Source organism: Scomber japonicus, chromosome 6, assembly GCF_027409825.1.
Source record: "Scomber japonicus isolate fScoJap1 chromosome 6, fScoJap1.pri, whole genome shotgun sequence".
NCBI lineage: Eukaryota > Metazoa > Chordata > Actinopteri > Scombriformes > Scombridae > Scomber > Scomber japonicus.
In genome coordinates this window covers 30,964,497-30,983,257 of record NC_070583.1, presented here as the reverse complement: position 1 = coordinate 30,983,257, position 18,761 = coordinate 30,964,497, and the positions used below count along the sequence as shown (strand labels likewise).

At 39.8% G+C, this 18,761-nt stretch overlaps 3 protein-coding genes across 4 annotated transcripts in view; 2 read left to right on the top strand and 1 right to left on the bottom strand.

Moving 5' to 3' along the window:
• Window positions 1-5,588: 5,588 nt before the first annotated feature.
• On the top strand, window positions 5,589-5,859 carry LOC128359957 (sarcolipin). The gene is made up of 2 exons (XM_053320269.1): window positions 5,589-5,672; window positions 5,824-5,859. Exons 1-2 carry the CDS (start codon window positions 5,589-5,591, stop codon window positions 5,857-5,859), a joined length of 120 nt encoding a protein of 39 aa, XP_053176244.1.
• A 1,341-nt stretch (window positions 5,860-7,200) lies between these two features.
• kbtbd3 (kelch repeat and BTB (POZ) domain containing 3) lies at window positions 7,201-10,921 on the bottom strand. The gene is made up of 8 exons (XM_053320895.1): window positions 10,756-10,921; window positions 9,848-10,030; window positions 9,007-9,180; window positions 8,602-8,892; window positions 8,259-8,501; window positions 7,882-8,172; window positions 7,584-7,733; window positions 7,201-7,323 (listed from the first exon to the last, which is right to left on the bottom strand). The coding sequence occupies exons 1-8, from the start codon at window positions 10,915-10,917 to the stop codon at window positions 7,201-7,203; spliced, it is 1,617 nt and encodes a 538-aa protein (XP_053176870.1). The 5' UTR covers window positions 10,918-10,921.
• Window positions 10,922-13,733: 2,812 nt separating this feature from the next.
• Window positions 13,734-18,761, top strand: part of fam168a (family with sequence similarity 168 member A) — a 28,848-nt gene continuing 23,820 nt past the window's right edge. For both annotated transcript variants that reach the window (XM_053320901.1, XM_053320900.1), the window contains exon 1: window positions 13,734-13,938. The gene's annotated coding sequence lies outside the window, so the exon portion shown is untranslated. The remainder of the gene's footprint in view (window positions 13,939-18,761) is intronic.

Genomic DNA, 18,761 nt, shown 5'->3' with positions numbered 1-18,761 from the left:
ATCTATCTATCTATCTATCTATCTATCTATCTATCTATCTATCTATCTATCTATCTATCTATCTACCTACCTACCTACCTACCTACCTACCTACCTACCTAGCTATCTACCTACCTACCTATCTATCTATCTATCTATCTATCTATCTATCTATCTATCTATCTATCTATCTATCTACCTCTCTATCTCTCTATCTATCTATCTATCTATCTATCTATCTATCTATCTATCTATCTATCTATCTATCTATCTATCTACCTACCTACCTATCTATCTATCTATCTATCTACAACATCAAGTTAATAATAGGATTGCTCTGGTTGTTTTTGTGTGAGTGATCCTTCTGTTTTCTGTTCTGAACTATACTCATGTAGTATCTAGCCCTTACTGACAGCCAGTGTTGTGGTCTGTGGCTTGATAATATAGGACCTAACTAAACCACAATGGCAAATCCATGGTGCATGCCTGCCTAATCTCCCAACAAAAGAGACACAAAACTGCTCCAGGGATCCCTCCATAGGCCCCGCTAATTTGATACTAAGGGATAAAATGTCACTATATAGTATGTCTATCCTGGGGAGAGCCATCCTCATCCATCCTAAGACTCCACTCAGATTTTGGCAACTGTGGATAATCTTTTTTTTTTTTATACAAGACAAGAATGAAAAAAATATTATTACAACAGGCAGATGAGAAACAGCATTTTGGCATGTTGCTGAATTATAAAACAATGTATTTGATCAGTTTGGCTTTTGGTGCAATGTCTTCTGTGGTCCCTGCACTCTGTCTGCATCCTCCCTCAAAGGAGCCAATTAGCTCAGATCCTGCATTTGAATTCCTCCACAGCCAGATTAATGACTCTCCAGCCCTCCGAGTGTGAGTGTGCGTTCCAGCAAGCGCGTGCACGTCATAATATGTGTTTGTGTGAGCATGAAGCATTTTTTTTTGTGTGTGTGTGCATCTGTATGTGTATGTGTATGCGTGCATTTATACACTAGTGTGTTGTGTAAATGAAGCCTTCACCTGTCCTCAACCATCTCGGTAATTACAGCGCCAGGCAGAGTTGGCCAGTGGGAACCCTTCGTCGTCTTAGCAGCACGCTCAGTTTAGTCTACAAAACAACAGCTGGTCAGACAAGAGAGCAGGAGACAGGCTGCCCTCGCCTCCATGATAACAACACTCTGCTCCATCTAGTTTTTCACAAGACTCTAATAAAATTGACACTCTTTTTTATGAGCGCTGGAAGATAACCTTAAAACTTGGACATGGGATGGGATGATTTAATGGGCAGTTCTACTCCTATTTTTGTCCGTGTTATGACATTGTAAATCAATTACTGCTGGCAGAGTTGCTTGCACTTTATCACCCTCAGTCGACCTGACTTGAAACATTGTTGTTGAAAAATGTCTCAGAAATATTCCAGTTAAGAAAACAATCTCACCATGTTGTCCATTTAGAAGCTGGTGAATCATTTGCTTGATTTAAAGATGCACGCCAGCTTCTCATCTGGTGTTTTCCAAAGTTAAGAATGAACTTTGAACTTAAGTCTCATCTCTTGTCACTTGTCACAGTTATGGACTGGAGATTAGGGAGATATTTCCCTTCCCTGTTGCTCAAGGGCAGCTTCACCTCACACATCAAGCTTTTGAAAAAGCAGCGTAATGGTGAGAACTGCAGTGGAACCACTCATGTACCCTGAGGCATACCATCACCCTCTGAAATGCTGGGCCAGTAGCCAGAGGCCAAACTGCTGCTGCTGTTGCTGCTGCTGGCATCTTTGTATTGCAATTAGCTGGAGGCTGCTGGATGGAGATGGGCAGATAAAGAAACCAGATCCTGGGTTTTAAAATAGTGGTTCTGATCTGTACTGCTCCCAATGGACGGTGTAAGCAGATATCCATCTGTTCTTGGAGAAAGATGAGTCTTTTAAAATTGAGGCGATGAAACAACCAGGCTAAAGTGCAGAAATGTGAAAGCCAAAACTGCAGGTGTTTTTCCATTGCAAGATGAGCATGAAATAAAATGTGCAACATGAACAAGTCAGAACAACACAGTGGGTGATTAGATAAAGCTGACGAGATACAATAAACAACATAAAATATTGTATAAGTTAAATAAAGGGACCGAAGATGCTGTTTCGATGTGGTAAGAGAGTAGGAAACTAATATATGTCTCCAATCTGCTTCCTGTTTGACAGATGTTGATAGACAAGCATGTATTTACCAAATCTCAGTATACTAATTTACTGTTCTCCTGGCATCTGCTTGACATGATGTAATTCAAAGAGGAAATAAAGTTCATCTTAAAGCTTTTATGTTATAAAACGTGTATTTATCTTGCTTTCCACGGATAGCAACGAGAGAAGACATGTTTTATTCATAGACTTGTGGGCAGCAGACACAGTGGTAGAAGTTTCTGGCAACAGATCTGATGTTCAAACAAAATATTTCAACTGGCCAAAATATCAACAGGGCTGAGATTTGTGTTTGGCAATCCTTGTATGTGTGTGTGTGTGTGTGTGTGTGTGTGTGTGTGTGTGTGTGTGTGTGTGTGTGTATCATTTCTCTTCAGGATGAGAGTCAGCTGAGGTAAATTCCTGTATCTCCTCCAATCTCTCTTGCTGTAGTGGAAAAGATTTTGACACCAAAGCTTAATAATTTTTCACTGCCAGCCATTTGAAAACTAATGTGCGGGACAACTGGTGTTAATTGAGTTAAGGGAACACATCGCTAAACGGCACATTTCGGCATCAAATCGTGCATTTTACTTATTTTTTCAATATTAGATAGAAACAATATTGTCAACGTACCTTTGAAATGTGCACTATGAAGCTATGATGTTTCTATCACTGCTATAGTAGTAGTTAGTATATGTAAACAATCACTTTTGCATAGATTGAATTCAATGTTTTAACCATACAGTCTATGGTTTTAACTTTAAGATATCATTCAGAACTTTCATAGCTTTCATAGAAACATCAGATTGAGATAACTGCTTTAAAATGATAGCAACAGTTTACATTTGGGAAATAAACTAATTCACTCTCTGAGGTTTGTTTTTTTCCAGTGGTTAAGCTAAACTAGACTAACCACCCCTCCCCCAAACACACACACATTCACACACACAGAGAGAGTGTCCCAGAATGTGTGGTATGGTGTCTCTGAGGCCTTGTTGACACCCCTCTGTCTCTCCACAGATTTAAAGGGCATCACTCTTCTATCTTAAACACACACACACACATACACACACACACACACATACACACAGCTGTCAGCATGGGCTGTGGTCCACCCCACCAGAGATGCCTGTACACCTCATCCTGCTTTATTCAATCACTCCAGCACTGGATCTCCATGACAATGAGAATCCGTTGGTCGAACAGCTATTTGCCTGACACTGGCAGAGCACACAGGGAGATGAAATGGCACCCGGTTTCATCTGTTAAATCCTCTTGGAATGACCTTAGAATCTTGTGATGGAAAGATTCAAGAGAGCCATGCTCGTACACAGTTTGTCCTACTGTGACCCCTCCGTGTGCACGATAGAAGGTGTGTGTGTGTGCAAAAGGGGGTTTAACACCCGCTCAGAGATAACACTGTTCTAAGCAGCTGTCAAGTGTGAGATGATCTGAGGTGACCTGTCAGAACCAGTTTCTTAGCACCAAGATAGATGGGATATTTGGCAAAGACTGTAAAGTTCTGTTTGAAGGCAGTTCCTATGGGCAGTGTTGACCAACAGTAGCTTTTCTCATACTCAGAGCAAGAAAAAGCTAGTGCAGTATATTATTATACAGTATCTGCCTGCCAGCACTCCACAGAGGGGAACAGAATCTGATTCTACCCCCGTGTCTGCATCTGTTAATCCATTTGAACCTGTGTAAGCCAGGCGGACAGTTCCTCTGTAACCTACACATCCTCTTGTGGTCATCCATCCAGTTGTCTTTCAGCAGTCAGGAAAAGAGGTGGAGTTAACTGAAGTGCAGCAGCAGGCGATATTTTATAATACGATATTAATTTAAGTACATTTCACTGGAAACTACTTGATGTTTGCTCAAATTTCATCATAACACCTCTATATGTTGCGTATTAGACCCAAATCAGCTGAGGACTAATTGTGATGTCACAAACTCAACCATTGAAATCAGATTTTCAATAAGCACAGAAACTTTCAGCAGATGAATGTGAAAACCTTTAGGTGTCACACTCTGCACAGTGAATATCAAACATCCATATCATGACATAACAATAAGCAAAACACAATGTGGAGTGGAGGGGGACTTAAGGATCATATTAAAGTAAACAGCATGAAGTGACAGAACAGAGTGCATGATGAATTGTGGCATCATCTGCATTTGAACCTATGTGCGTCATATGTTGCAATTTTCAAGAGGTTGCTCTGTTATTGCTCATTTGCATATTTCCCTCAAGTTACACTTTCAGTTTCCTATATCAATCAAATGAAGCAAGTATTGCAATTGGGACAACTGTAATCCACCAATAATGTTTTATAAATAGCCCCTGAGAGAGAGAGAGAGAAAGACAGAGACTCTGTTTGGTTAAAGATGGGAAACACTCCAATGGACCTGATTGTGGAAAATAACACACTCTATTGGTCATTGAGTTGGTGTGTGACATCACTGTGTGTGTATGTGAATCATGGGCGGTCCGTTGAGGTTGACTACTTTAGGAGCGGGCCCTGCCCCTGACGACCGCAGAAGCTGGGCAACGGGCTGAAAAGATCATCTGCTGATACTGTAAGATTCTGCGGAGAGGAAGTGAAGAACTGCCACAACCAAGAACATTTTCAGACTGAACACAAGCTGCTGCATCAGAGGTCAAGACTACGAGAGGCTGGACTGCTGGAGCACATAACTACATCTGCTGTCTCCTCTTGTTTATAGTGAGTTCACAGTCAACTAACTTCATCTTCATTTAGTGATCACTCTGAGAAATGTTGTCATAGTTGGGAGGATAATACTAACGCTGTCACATCCAACTAACTTTATCTTCATTTAGTGATCATCCTGGGAAATGTTATCATAGTTGGGAGAGTAATACTGATGCTGACAGCTGATCAGGAGTAAATATTTGCAACTGCCAGTCATGAACAGAAGTGAATTCAATGGATTTAAATGGATTTGGTCAATGTAACTAAAAAAACAACATTGCTCTGCAGTACTTTGTATCCTGTAAGTGTGTGTGTGCATGTGTATGTGTGTCATGTCCCATACGTGTATGCAAGGGAATATTGTGCCCCCCCCCCCCCCCCCCTGCTCCATGTTGAGTAATGGTAACTGTGAACAGATATAGTGACCCAACTGAGACGTGACCGATCCCTCCAATCTATGATAACAGCGAGGTCATACATGCACACACACACACAAACACAGCCACTGACACATATGCACACACATACTGTCAAGCCACACTTTTACATGTCTACTTACTTGCCTTGCTTAACATATTGTGGTAATCTTTTTCTCTCTCCACTTCTGCAACCTTCCTCCTCCTCTCCCCCGGCCTGCCGCAGCTCCCTCTGCTCCTCGTACACCTATTCTCTCCGGTTCCTTTCCATCTGGGGAAACAGCCATGGACCGCTCAACGCAGGAGCTGTTCCTCAACTTCATGGTGGTTTTAATCACCGTGCTGCTAATGTGGCTGCTGGTGAAAAGTTATCAGATCTGAACCATGGAGAAAACACACGCCTCTCATCTCCTGGCTCTAGAGAGGCCGAGGAGATGGAGGGAAACGTGCGGAGGGAAGCCGGCTCGGTTACTGTAGGACTGATTCTTATTGTTGTGTTTACATCTTTTCATTCTTTCAGTTTTATGATCACCTCTCTGGTCCAGAGCTGCAGTAGTAGTAGTAGTGTAATATTTAAACTGTGACAAACAAGTCTGAGATGGGTGTTTGTATTCTGAGATATTTTTAAATGTGGCCTTGACTTTCTGGCAAGAGCTGAAAGGGTAGAGATAAGACTAATATAAGAAATGAATAGGGGTCTCAAGTGTTTTCATTGAGCCTACCCTTCAAGTGAAAATGCTGTAATGTCACTAATAATAGTAATATATAGCAAATGTTTCTGCGACATCTGAACCGTGCTGTTGTCTCTCAGTCTCTAAGGTATATTGTTCTGTATTTTTCTAAGGAAATGACATTGTCAAAGCGTTGTATATTTTCTGACAAAACAGGACATCAACACATGATAAAGCATTATGTTTATGTTCACTTCTTGCCATAATACAGACTTTCATTTGTTGCATTCTTTTTTTTTCTGTTTCAAAGCACAAATACATTCTGCATTCATTCGCCATGATGGCCATCCTCATGGTTTCTGAGAGTTAATTTACTATTAATAGACTGCAGCTACAGCATGTTTCTCTGTGATACAAGTGCAAGACAAGAAAAGTCTAGATAAAGTTGTACATTTGCACTTTTCAACAGAAATGAAGAGATTCATCTTTTGGTTGCATATTGGGTTGTGTATATGATGAGAGGACAAACAGGCCATGCATAGACATGTGTCAATCTAAAACAGAAGAAAGGCAAGTAGCTTAAAGTGAGAATCCACCCAGATTATTCACATAGTATTACCATTAAAGTATTTTACTTTAACCCAGTTTAGTGTACATGCGCAGTTCTCTTTCAGCTGAACTTAAGAAGAGAAAATCAGACATTACACATTAAGCGTAAGCTGTGTACAGTAAATGGAGTCTCAAGAGCAAATTCTTCTTGTCATTATTCTTGCTGTAAGAGAGCTGATACATTTAAAGATATAGTGAATCTTCTTTGAGTGGATTCTGTATTTTAAACACATGTGTCTGACAAAAATATTCAGGTACTAAAATAGGATTTCTATAATAGTCTTAAGCTCAGCTGGGTTCCTCCATAGGAGGGACCACATTTCAATTGACACAACAAAGATCCTATGACAGGTGCTTCAAACATACAAATTTAAGGATCAGATCTTTAAATAAAAAAATAAATTATTTGGCTCAGGTGGTCTTGTGTAATGGTGATCTGTGAGAGGGGATGTGGTGTTAGCTGTTGACAAACTTGAATGACATTTTCTCTGGAGGTGTTCAGCACAGCTGTCCTTCATGCACAGGAGTTTGAAAGCCAAGGGAGGCTCATGGGTCCATGCTTACATCAGTGATTCATCCACTTGCATGTGTCCACGTTGATGTCTGTCTGCTGTGTATCATGCTGCGTCACCCCATGGATCTCTGTGTCTGTTGAAGCTGATGAGCTGGCAGTGAAATTCAGTGAGCGCTCTGGGCATAGGCGCCACTTCCTCCCATTGACTCCTGCCACTGTAGTACACCTGCACAGGTAACATGAAACACAGATAGTAAAAACAGTGTCTAAGCCAATCTTAGTCGATAAATATACTGCCCTTAAAAATAATTTTCTAGTTAGTTAGGACCACTTTACATTGCATATTTTATTTGCAACTAAATTATTTTCAATGCACTGTAAAATGCAGCCAATGTTTCCTTCAGATCAGATCACTGAAAGAGGCCTCTTGAAAGTTAGTAAATTAGTTAATAAGTTAGTTTCAATGGATAAAATGTTCTCTTGTACCTGAACTTCATCAGTGATCTCGTCAGGGGAATAGTCTCCACCCAGGATGTAGATTCTATCTCTCATACCCAATGCTCCAGCATTAAAGCCAGCACATTCAAACGATCCCTCACCCTTCCACACACAGGTTTCTGGACAAAAACTGTAGACCTGGATGGAAAATAAAGGCCAGAGAACAAGATGAATCTCCTTATGATTTCAACTGACACATCCTGCACAATATCCTATCTATTCATTACATAATTTACACACTAATTGATTAATTAATTAAGTCATTAGTGCTCATCTGATAGCTCACCTTATAAGTGGACAGGTCACAGAGGTGCAGTGTATTATGAATCGACACTGCCTTGACCAGTGTAGCATGGAAGAACTGGCCAAATTCTGCCACCAGGCGGCTCCACTGGTCCTGCTGGACATCGTAGCTAAAGAAGCAGTCCAGTGAGGGGTTGAAGGAGTCCGTGATCTCCACCTCCGATCCCAGGATATAGATAACGCTGCCACAAGCACTGGCCTCAGGGTAGAAGATGGCATTGGGCAGTGGGCTGACTGAGCACCAGATCTGGGACAGAGGGTTATAATACTCCACCTAAACATAGATAAGACAGAGTGGAGCAGAGTTTGTCCCGCACATGAAAACATTTACACCAACATACACTGCTTGTTTGTTTGTACCTCCAGCAGAGTTGGAGCACCGCCTCTGGGTCCCTTGGTTCGTCCCCCGATGACATAAATTCGGTCCAAGCAGGTCACAGCTGTGTGCATGGTTCGGGGTTTCATCATTGCTGGTACAGGTGTGCAGGTTAGAGTCACAGGACAGAAGCACCAAACCTCATCTGTAGCATCATGGAATGGCTCGGCCACATGGAGACGTACAGCTCGGCAACAGTTTCCCCGGCAACCACCAGTGACAAACATCTTGAACAGTAGAGAGGATAATGAGATGTTTCAAACTCAAAGCAAGAGCATGATTTAAAAAATGTTTTTTTTATCCCAGGATGTCTATCCCAAAATGTACCTTCTCAGCATAGCCAGTCAGGTAGGAGCCTGGCGGGTCTGGCATTGTGGCCGTCCCCTTTCCATGCACTGTCCCTAGCTCTTTCCACTTGTCTGTTTCTAGACAGTAGCAGAAGGTGTGGCAGATCTCTCCGTTCTCCTCTGTCTTGTGGATGTAAATGTAGCTCTGTGTGGTGGCGGGCCTGGCATCGGAGAGCAGGCCGCTGTACTGACTCTGTCTGCTCTGAGCCTCCGACAGCAGGTTGAGACAGGACTCATCATTGCAGAGCAGAGAGTCTGATTTACGCAGACTCTGAGAAAAAAGGTTAGAGATGATATGAGGAGGATAAGGCAAGAGCAGCAGTGTGAATGTGTATATGTATGCCTTTGTATATGTGTGTATACAGCACATTCTGCGTGTGCATACCTTTAGCATGGGCACAGGTAGATGGTGGAGTCTGGTTAGAGATAACATTTTGGGTAACAGCTTCTGTCTTGCAGGAAGATCATGGCGTATCCATTTCAGAAGTGACATCACCACAGCCTCCTCCCTGGGCACGTTTAGGGAGTCTGACTTTAGGCATGCCTCCAACACATTCGTCTGTAAGAAGCAATTAATATGGTGAATACTGAGCAAGTTCTTTTAGCAGTTCAGTCAGGCTTTTTGACGTAAGTGGGGTGAAGTACATTTCACAGATTAAAATTGTCCTTTGGAAGACCATCTCAGACATCCAGGGCCAGATTTAGTGAATATTTGTAATGATAACAAAGCTTGTTACACACTTCAGACTCAAAATCTGCATGTCTGAGAGTTGAGCCAGACATTGGAGAAAATTAGTTGTAAAAGAAGTCTGTGTTCTATCCACAAATTTGCTGAGATCATTACTTTAAAACATTTTATGAAAGAAAATATGTGTCTATCATTCATCTACTTAAAATGAATGAAATGTATTGTATTACTGTGCACTGTTCTGAGTATGTTCATGCAGAGGGAAGGTTTTCTCTGCTCTAGAGTATCATATGCTACAGACAAAATCAACAGAAGGTGAATCTTAAGTTACTATTTAGCAAACTATTTGAAATTGCCATATGAATCACTGAAAATGAGCAAAAATAGGTGTAATTGTTAGTTAGCTCAGGCAGACAGAGTGTATTCTATGCAAACACAATATACTGTACAGTCAGATTAGAAATTATTCAAAGGACTAATGGATGGTTGTTTAGTTATTTTCTTCATGCAAACAACCCTGTGTGTCCTCAACTAGCACCTGCATGTCCAGATAGTCCTGAGTTTCGGAAAGGTCGTTGAAGTTCTGAACCACAAATGTATTGGCATTTTGGAGGAGAGAGTTTGATCCATAGGCCTCAGCAATGGACAGGAGGGACAGACAGTTGCAAAGATCCATGGTTCCTATCAGGAAGTCACTGCACGCTCTGGACAGGACCGGCACCTGATGCAATGATAACGACAACAGGAAAAACAGAGTGAAATAACCGATTTTCATAAAAACAGAGTATATATAGGTTTTAGAAACTTTGCAATCCACAGATAATTTAAAACAACCTTTAACACATGCATGGAAACACAAATATTGTATTAATCTCCTTGAAATCCTTTATATGTGTTGTCCTTACAGCTTTACCACAAACTAAGCAGAATAGGAATATGTCAGTAAAGCTTCGATGTAGTAAACTCACACACTCAAAATGCTGGTTTCTTTTTGCTTTGTCATCTCAATTTTAAGGGTTGTAAAAAATCAGAGATGTGGGGTTAGGGTTAGAGGTCTGGAACCACATTAAACTAACACCAGGTTAAGAGATAAAAGGTATTATACACGAATACACAATCACACACAATGTAACTACACATGAATTTAATCAGATGTTTTGACCACCAATGACCAAGAAAATCATTTGTCAACCATGACACCCTGAAACATGGTGCTATATTGTGTTTTATCCTCTTGTGTAAGTTTTTTTTCTTTCTTTAAACCCATTTCTCTGCAACAGCTGAGCTTTTTCATGTTTTATGAGGGTGTAACCAGTTCTAAGACATAATTTTCTCCCAGAGGTGGTTTTCTCCATTTTGTCTTCACTATTGTAGACATAATATGTGCTTAAGAGAAAAGAAAAAAATCTATAGGTATTCTGTGAGTGCTATTGGTTGTATTTTTACCTGTAGAAAGGAGGCGAGCTGAAACAGCATGTCCACATTTCCATCCGTGATGAGAATCTCTCCAGAGTACGCAAAATCCAGGAAGGAAGTCACCGCCGCCAGAGACTGGTTACCCAATGTTACTGAACCATCATCACGCTCTCGCATATCCACCTCAAACATGGCCCTAAACGTAGAGCAGTTACACATTATATTTAGAAAGAGATCATTCTAAGGAAGAGATAGATAGATGGATGGATAGATGGATAGATAGATACATAGATAGATAGATAGATAGATAGATAGATAGATACCTGAAGAAATCACTGCATGCTGCAAGGACACAGCGGTGACAAGGAAAGCTGTGCTCCTGGACCTTAATGGTGAAGTCAAACATTAAACCATGCTCCCTAAACGATCTGAGCACGCCCAGCAGCTGAAGTCCATGTGACTCAGACACCCGCAAGTGGGTACGGTGCTCTGGGACCCCGTTGCATTCTGGACTGCTGCCAGCTTTACTGCTGGGAGGACGGCTGCGGGGGTTGAGGGCGTTGGTGATGCAGGAGGATGACTCTTGAAGTTCATCCATCGTGCTAAATTCTGACAAAAACATATAAAAGCAAAGGTTAAAATGCATTTTATAAAGAATGCTGTATGTCTGAGCCTGTCTTCGTGTATGAAGAGACAAAGATGAAGTTAAGTAGGGATAACAAAATGGAATACATGATTAAAGCCTTGAGCATATAGTGACATATATAGTGATATAAAGGTGTGAAATATCCATAGACTACTACTGAGAACTGTATAAATATAGTTTGGTGTGTGTCTGACACATGTTAGCATACCAATATTCCAAATTAAAATATATTACACCATACCTCAGATCACGTATCACTGTCAAAAGTCAAACATATATAAGTAACAAAAACACAAGTTATATACAGCAGTAGGTAAAGTGAAGCAGGAGCAGCTCTACTTACTGTACAGTGTCAGCACCCTGGACAGCTCTCTCTCTCTCTCTCATGCCATCCTAACTTCCGGGCGCGTGAATTCACGCGAGGTCTCGGACAGATATTTGTTTTTTTTGTGGTCACACTGGTCGCAAACTTTATCTTTGCTGAAAACACGCAATTACTAATGATGTTTTAAAAAATAATAATAATAATACGATGTTAATCTGGTTTAAAACCCTCGTATTGTGAGTGCGCATATGCAGCTCTTTGTTTGCGGTCCAGTGAGGCGCAAAGACTGCTGGGAACTGTAGTTATATGTAATTGGTTGCTTACTGATAAGTCTTGGCTAAAACAAGATGAAAGTAAGCAGTTCAGGGTCGTGTGAGGTTATAGGTTTAACCATTATCAGTTGCAAATTATATTAACACTAGTTCACAAATACCTAGCTTATTTATGTGTTTGCTGGCTGGAGCTGTTGGTGTGTACATGCTCTGTAGATAGCATAGTTTTGTTTTTTTATTTATTATTTTCTAACCAAAGTGTACTTTCAGTGGTACCTGACATAGATACATTACCAGAATCAGAATTACAGCCAATAGGTTTGCACAAACAAGCCTTGCCTTTGCCTTGGTGTTATGGTGCATAACAGTCAATAGTAGCCTATAGAAAAAAGAAAGAAAGAAATTTACAATACATGGAAATGTGAGAAAAGCTGCAACATGTTTAAATTTTAAATTTAAGAGAATAAAATAAAATTGAAATACTCTGCAGGAATGTGCAAATATACATAGTGTATACAGTATGTGCAGTCTGCTATTAATAATAATGCAACTGAACTAAATGCAGCAATCATGCCACTGGATTTTATATTTAAAAATGTGTTTTAATTAATGAGTCATATATGTTTATATAATATTATTTGAATATTTAAACAAACACTTTATATGTTTTTTATTAATGTATTTGCGTTAGTGAGAAGTGAAGAGCTCACTTAATGTCTTACAACTACTAATAAAATGGGCCATACAAACACTGTATATGTCAGTCTATTACTATTGGATGCGATGTACTTCTTCACCATTGGGTGGCGCTGTCTTGCAGTAAAACTCAATTTGTGGTTGTGGTTATGTATGAAGCGAGAGGCACTGAATCTGAATTAGTGAATTTACAGCTATGCTGCAGTACTGTTTAACCACCACAGTGCTGCTGACCAAATAACACACTTTCCTGTCTGGAAATGTTGATCACAAACATATAAAACTGCTTGCTTTTGCAGTCGTGTTACTACAGTATTACTACTACTGCAGCGTGTGTGAGTGTGTTAGTGTAACTTCTATTTAATTAATATTGATACTTACGTGCTGCTACGCCATACTGATCGATACAGGTCATTTTGTCATCTGCACAAAACAACCCCCGTGGTCTCAATCATGAATAAAGGGGCCAAAACACACACACCAAAAACAGAACAAAGACTCAGTAGTATAATTATGCAACGACATCCTAAATATCTCAGCATGTGTATGTGCATCTCCATCAATAAAATAATAAAATAATAATAATAATAGTCGATTTTCCACTGACCTTTAAACACAAATACTCCATTGCTGACTGAATGAGAGTATAATAGTATGATTATGCAACAACATCCTAAATATCTCATCGTGTATGTGTGCATCTCCATCAATAAAATAACATAATAGTCTATTTTCCACTGACCTTTAAACTCAAATGCTCCATTACAGACAGAGAGTATTTAAAAAACACCAGGAATGAGTGCAACGTTGCTCATTAACTTGTTTTAATATAAGGTTTCTATATGTAAAGAAAATTATTATATTAAAGCCCTTGCACTGTTTGTTATCGGTGGGTCATCCATGCATGCACCCCCCCCCCCCTCCCTCCTCCTCTCCTTGCATCCCTGCATCCCTCCCTCTCTCGCTCTCTCTCTCTCTTTCCCTCTCTCTAGTGCATCCCCCATCCCCCACTCACACGGTGGCCATCTCTCTCTCCCTCTCCCTCTCTCTCTCTTTGGTGGGTGAAAGCTGTCTTCCTATAACCCAACACACCACCACCACCACCATCACTGCACTGGCCCCCACGACAAAACGTTGTTGTAGCTGAGCCAGTCTGCACCGACACCGACACACACGGGACAACCGACCAGAGCAAGCACGCACACGCACGTACACACACACGCACACGCACGCACACGGGAGGAAACCTTTTGTTGTTCGACCTAGTGGCATTGGTAAGTCTCCTCTTCTGTTTATTATTATTAGTAGTGGTATTATTATTATTAATATAAAGCAAGGGGCAGGATTGTCCTTATGTAGTAGACTTTACTAGTAGTTATTTTCTATCTTTCTATCTTTCTTTTCTTTCTTTCCATTTCTTCCTCCGTGGTTGCTATGGTGGCTAAACGAGCTAGCTTTAAAAAAAATAGCCGATGCTACTTTAGTTGTCGTGTGTTTTTGTGCGTGTGTGGCTTTTTAAAACATTATAGGTAGGGTAAAATAAATAAAAAATGAAGCTGCTGTTGTTGTCTTGGTTTATATCATGGCCTGTGTGTTTTCCCCACAGTCATTTTGCTAATGTTAACCAAAGCTAGCTCGCTAATTAGCACTTTTTTTTGGAGCAGCGTGTTGCAGAAGGAGGGATGCTGTCCTTTTTTTAGGGGCTAGCAGACAAGCTAAGCTACCTTTAGTATTATGTTGACCCTTGCACAGATTCCTGCACATGCATGCTTTTAGGGGGGAGTGGGGAAGAGAGTATATCTATGCTAACAGCGGCTAATCTGACAATAATTGGCAAGATGGCATCTCGGAGTTTGTTATCTCTAGAAAAAAACGGTGGATTTTTCAAAATGGTGTCTTAAGCTTGTTTGAGTGTGTGACCATTTTTGTCCAAGCGAGGCTGTTTTTTAGCGTTGCTTTGCTATCTAAGGAATGTGGTGCAGTGCCAGTGCATGCCACACTCCTGATGGATATAAGTGCATATTAACCCAATGATGATAATGATGTTGTGGTTGTTGTAAATATAAAATGCTTGGTAAATCCAATCCCTCATCTGTTATGGGCAAAACATTTTGGATTTCAAGGGGGGAGGTGGATGGAAAGGACATGCTTGTTTTGAGTTTTGTTCTCGGGTCTGTGCACATTTTTTTTTTTAGACAACAATGAGGAGATATGTCTGCTCCTGCGTATGAAAATGCTTGAACGCTGACTTTTAGGTGGTTCGTATTCACTACATCCACGCACATCACTTATTCACAGGTTCATAACATAGCATAGTTTCAGCTCAGGCTAGAATAGTACTACAAATGCGAAATATAGCAGCAAACTAAAGGTGATTTTTTTTAATAATCAGTTTTTCTATTATTTATTATTCAGTCTAGTTAGAAATTAATGAAAAATACCCACAGTAACCATGTCAGATTAATTTGTTTTGAGTTTGGTTCTGGGTCTGTGCACATTTTATAGCCAACAATGAGGAGATATGTCTGGTCTGTGTATGAAAAGGCTTGAACACTGATTTTTAGGTGGTTCACATTTAACTACATGGTTCATAACATAGCATAGTTTCAGCTCAGGTGCCAGAGTAGTGTAACAAATGCGAAATACATTAATTTAAAATTGTCTCAATGTGTTTGATTAGACGTTAAGGCAGCAAACTAATGTCTTTCCTTTAGTTATCATTCAGTCTAGTTGGAAATTAATGAAAAATACCCACAGTAACCTTGTCTGTGTACTTCTGTGGTTAGATCAACTATCCTTAAATCCAACGATTATTCAGTTTACAGTCACATAAAACAGAGAAAAACTGAAAATCCTCACATCTCAGAAGCTGGAATTGGTGAATGTTTGGTAGTTTATCCTGATAAACAATTAAATGATGTGTAAAAAAACTCAAATCATTTTCTGTCCATCAAATCATCTCAATTGACAGAAATACAACTAACAGTCAAACCGGATATCTAAATGCACTTGCACTGAATTTGAACCTCACATAGTGCGACAGAGACAGGATTAAACAAAATGCTTAAGGCGTAGTTTTCTTTTTCTCTCCAATGACTAGTCTTATCAGTGAAATGGATCCTTGCCATCATCTTTTTTTTTTTTGGGAGGGGGGGCGGGGGGGTGGGATTACCTGCTTCTGTCATTGACTACTAATCTCATTTAATTCAAGAAGTCTTATCTGTCTAAAGGGATTTCTGAGATACTACTGTTCTTGGCCCTCTACTAGAGCAACACAGTTTACAGTTCAAATATTATATTCTGTAGAGACCATAAGAACTACTAGTAGGGTTAAGTTTAAGTTATTCTAAATTAAATAGCTTTTCTTTAATGATTTCACCAAATTTGAGGATTAAAACACAGGTTCATATTGATAAAACAGATTAAGATTAAGACTGTGCATGATATTTAAGTGTAATCGGCTGTATTAAAGGCAAGGACAATGGTCATCCTTATGAAATCCGCTCAAAAACTATTTATATTATGGCGTAAAAGTAACATTTAAAGTAGATTTAGTTTTCTGCTTATGGATATAAACTAAGATAATTGGGGGAAAAGAGCCAAGTTTTGCTTAATTGAGCTAAATGTAAGTATTTCCTGGTTTAATTTCATCTTCAGTCTAAGGTGACCCCTGCCTGCCATACTAGAGGAAGGGGAGGAGGAGGAGGAGGGGGGGGGTGACGTGGGTTTTTTGGCATGTGTTGAGAGCAGTCTCATGTGTATGAATGGTGGGCTGTACAATGCAGCCATAAAACTGTCAGACTATAGAAAGCTGGAGTCACTTAATGTTACGAGAGTCCGTGGTTCTATAACAGTCTGTTGTCTATCCAGCACTTCATTCCCATGTGGTCGAACCACTTAATGAGTTGTTCTTCATCAGAGATCAGTGAACGAAACACTTACAGACGGCAGCTCCCAGCTTCACCTTGCTCCGATACCCTGCGCCCAATACACAGCAGCATATGATAAGCCGGCTATATGACGACATGCATGGTGTACAGATGACAATGTGTTACTGTGAATCATAAATGTCAAGTCAAATATAACTGTCAATTATATCCACTTACAGTTAATTTATTAAGTGAACTGGGTAAAACTATCCATAAGCTGTTTCTTAATTAATTTTCCATTAAAATTAGTAAATCACAAGATATTTAGATTTTGTAATATAGAAATTAAACATACAGAAATGGAGAATTTTATCCATATCCACCAAGCTTTTTAAAATGCTTGGATGCATGCTTGGACAGGCTGGGAGGTCAGTCACATCAGATTAGACATTTTCCATCTTTGAAGGGTTAAAATACAGAATTTCAGCATGAAAACTTAATTATTCAAGATTTAAGATGCTTTATTTGTCAGTCATCATGTCAGACATGTGAGCGAGATATAGTACTCAGGTCTCAGATATTAAAATAAATTAAATCTAATTTAATAAAAACAAGCTAAAACATCATATACAAATAAAACATAGTTAAAGTGACTGGTATCATTGCAGTTCATTCTTCATTCACTTATCCACTTATTATAACCAGTGTACCACCAGCTACTCTTCCCCACCAGCTACTCTTCATCGAATTCAAATAAAAACAAACAATTTAACTCAGATTAAGAATATACCATACTGTTATCAGCTTTCTCTGTAATTATATAAAGTCATTTTAGTTGTACTTTCTTTGTAAGGGTGCAACACTGATGAAGGAGTACTTTAAAAACCTTGCCTTCACTGGTTCAGGCTGACTGACAATAAGCAAATTTGCACATCTTATATAGTCAGCAGAGTTTTATACTTTATCACCAGCATCTGTATTAAAGCTGAAATCTGCTTTTGTTTTAATATGTACGTTGCTCTATCGATCTGTACTGTGAGGTGTGATTGAATACTGAAAGGCTCTCCTACCGCAGCAGGAGGTGCTCTCTGTTTACTGCCATTATGAAATGTGGATCAGTTTTTCAGCTGTGTTTAATTTGAATCAGATCAATGAATCATATACTCGCCTTCACATTTACCTGGCAGGTGACATTTCCACTGCACACTAACAGTAATAAATCAAAATGATGTCACACACACAACGCTAGGATCTCCTTCTCCTCCTCCTTCTCCTCCTCCTTTCTTTACTCTAGTTGGAGCACCTGATGTCACAGATTGCATCTTTAATGACTGAAGACTGTGAAGTTTGTCTGAGCGTGATGCATTTATAGGTTGCAAACATCCAATTCATTTAAATATAATACATTGTGCAGATCTTACAGACACACACACGCTCACACACTATCCAACCATCTTAAGACCAAGCACTTTTTTGTTTTTTTAGCATCATGAATCCTCCTCCTGCAGCCTCAGGACTCTGGTGTCCAGCTTCATGAAAATAATGTGGTGTGCACTCCAGTATTGATTTAAATAGTTTGTCTATGAATGGTTCGGTTGTAGGTGGACTTCTCCATTAGTCACTTTCAGGCTTTGCTCTCCACAACAAAGGATTGAGCAAACTCTGCCATGGCTGCTGAGGTCATAGCTGCCACGATACAGTACACGTCTTTTTTTTTTATATATATATATCTTGTGTGTGTGTGTGTGTGTGTGTGTGTATATATATTGAATTCAGTCTCATATTTGGTAGTAGGTTTATTAATAGAATCTATTCTTCAAGTATAACGCTGTTTTTTGTTATTAATGTGATGTAGCAGCACTTTGTAGCATCACCAGCGTACCACACTGAATGGGATGAGCTTATTGTTTGATCAGCCCTTTTAACTTGTACCTCCACACATTCCTGACTAGCTTTGTCTGGATACGTCATTGCTTGGTGATCAATCTTTGATCTGTGTGTGTGTGTATGTGTGTGTCTGTGTGTGTGTATAATGGCAGGTAAGATATGTCACACAGTATAAACGACCAGGGGAAAAGCTTGTCTTGATCCCTGGAGGCTAAGTTGTAATACATTAATCTGTCACTCATATTAAAGGTCTGCAACTGGGTGCATATGCAAACACACACACACACACACACACACACACACACACACACACACACACACACACACACACACTGTTGTTT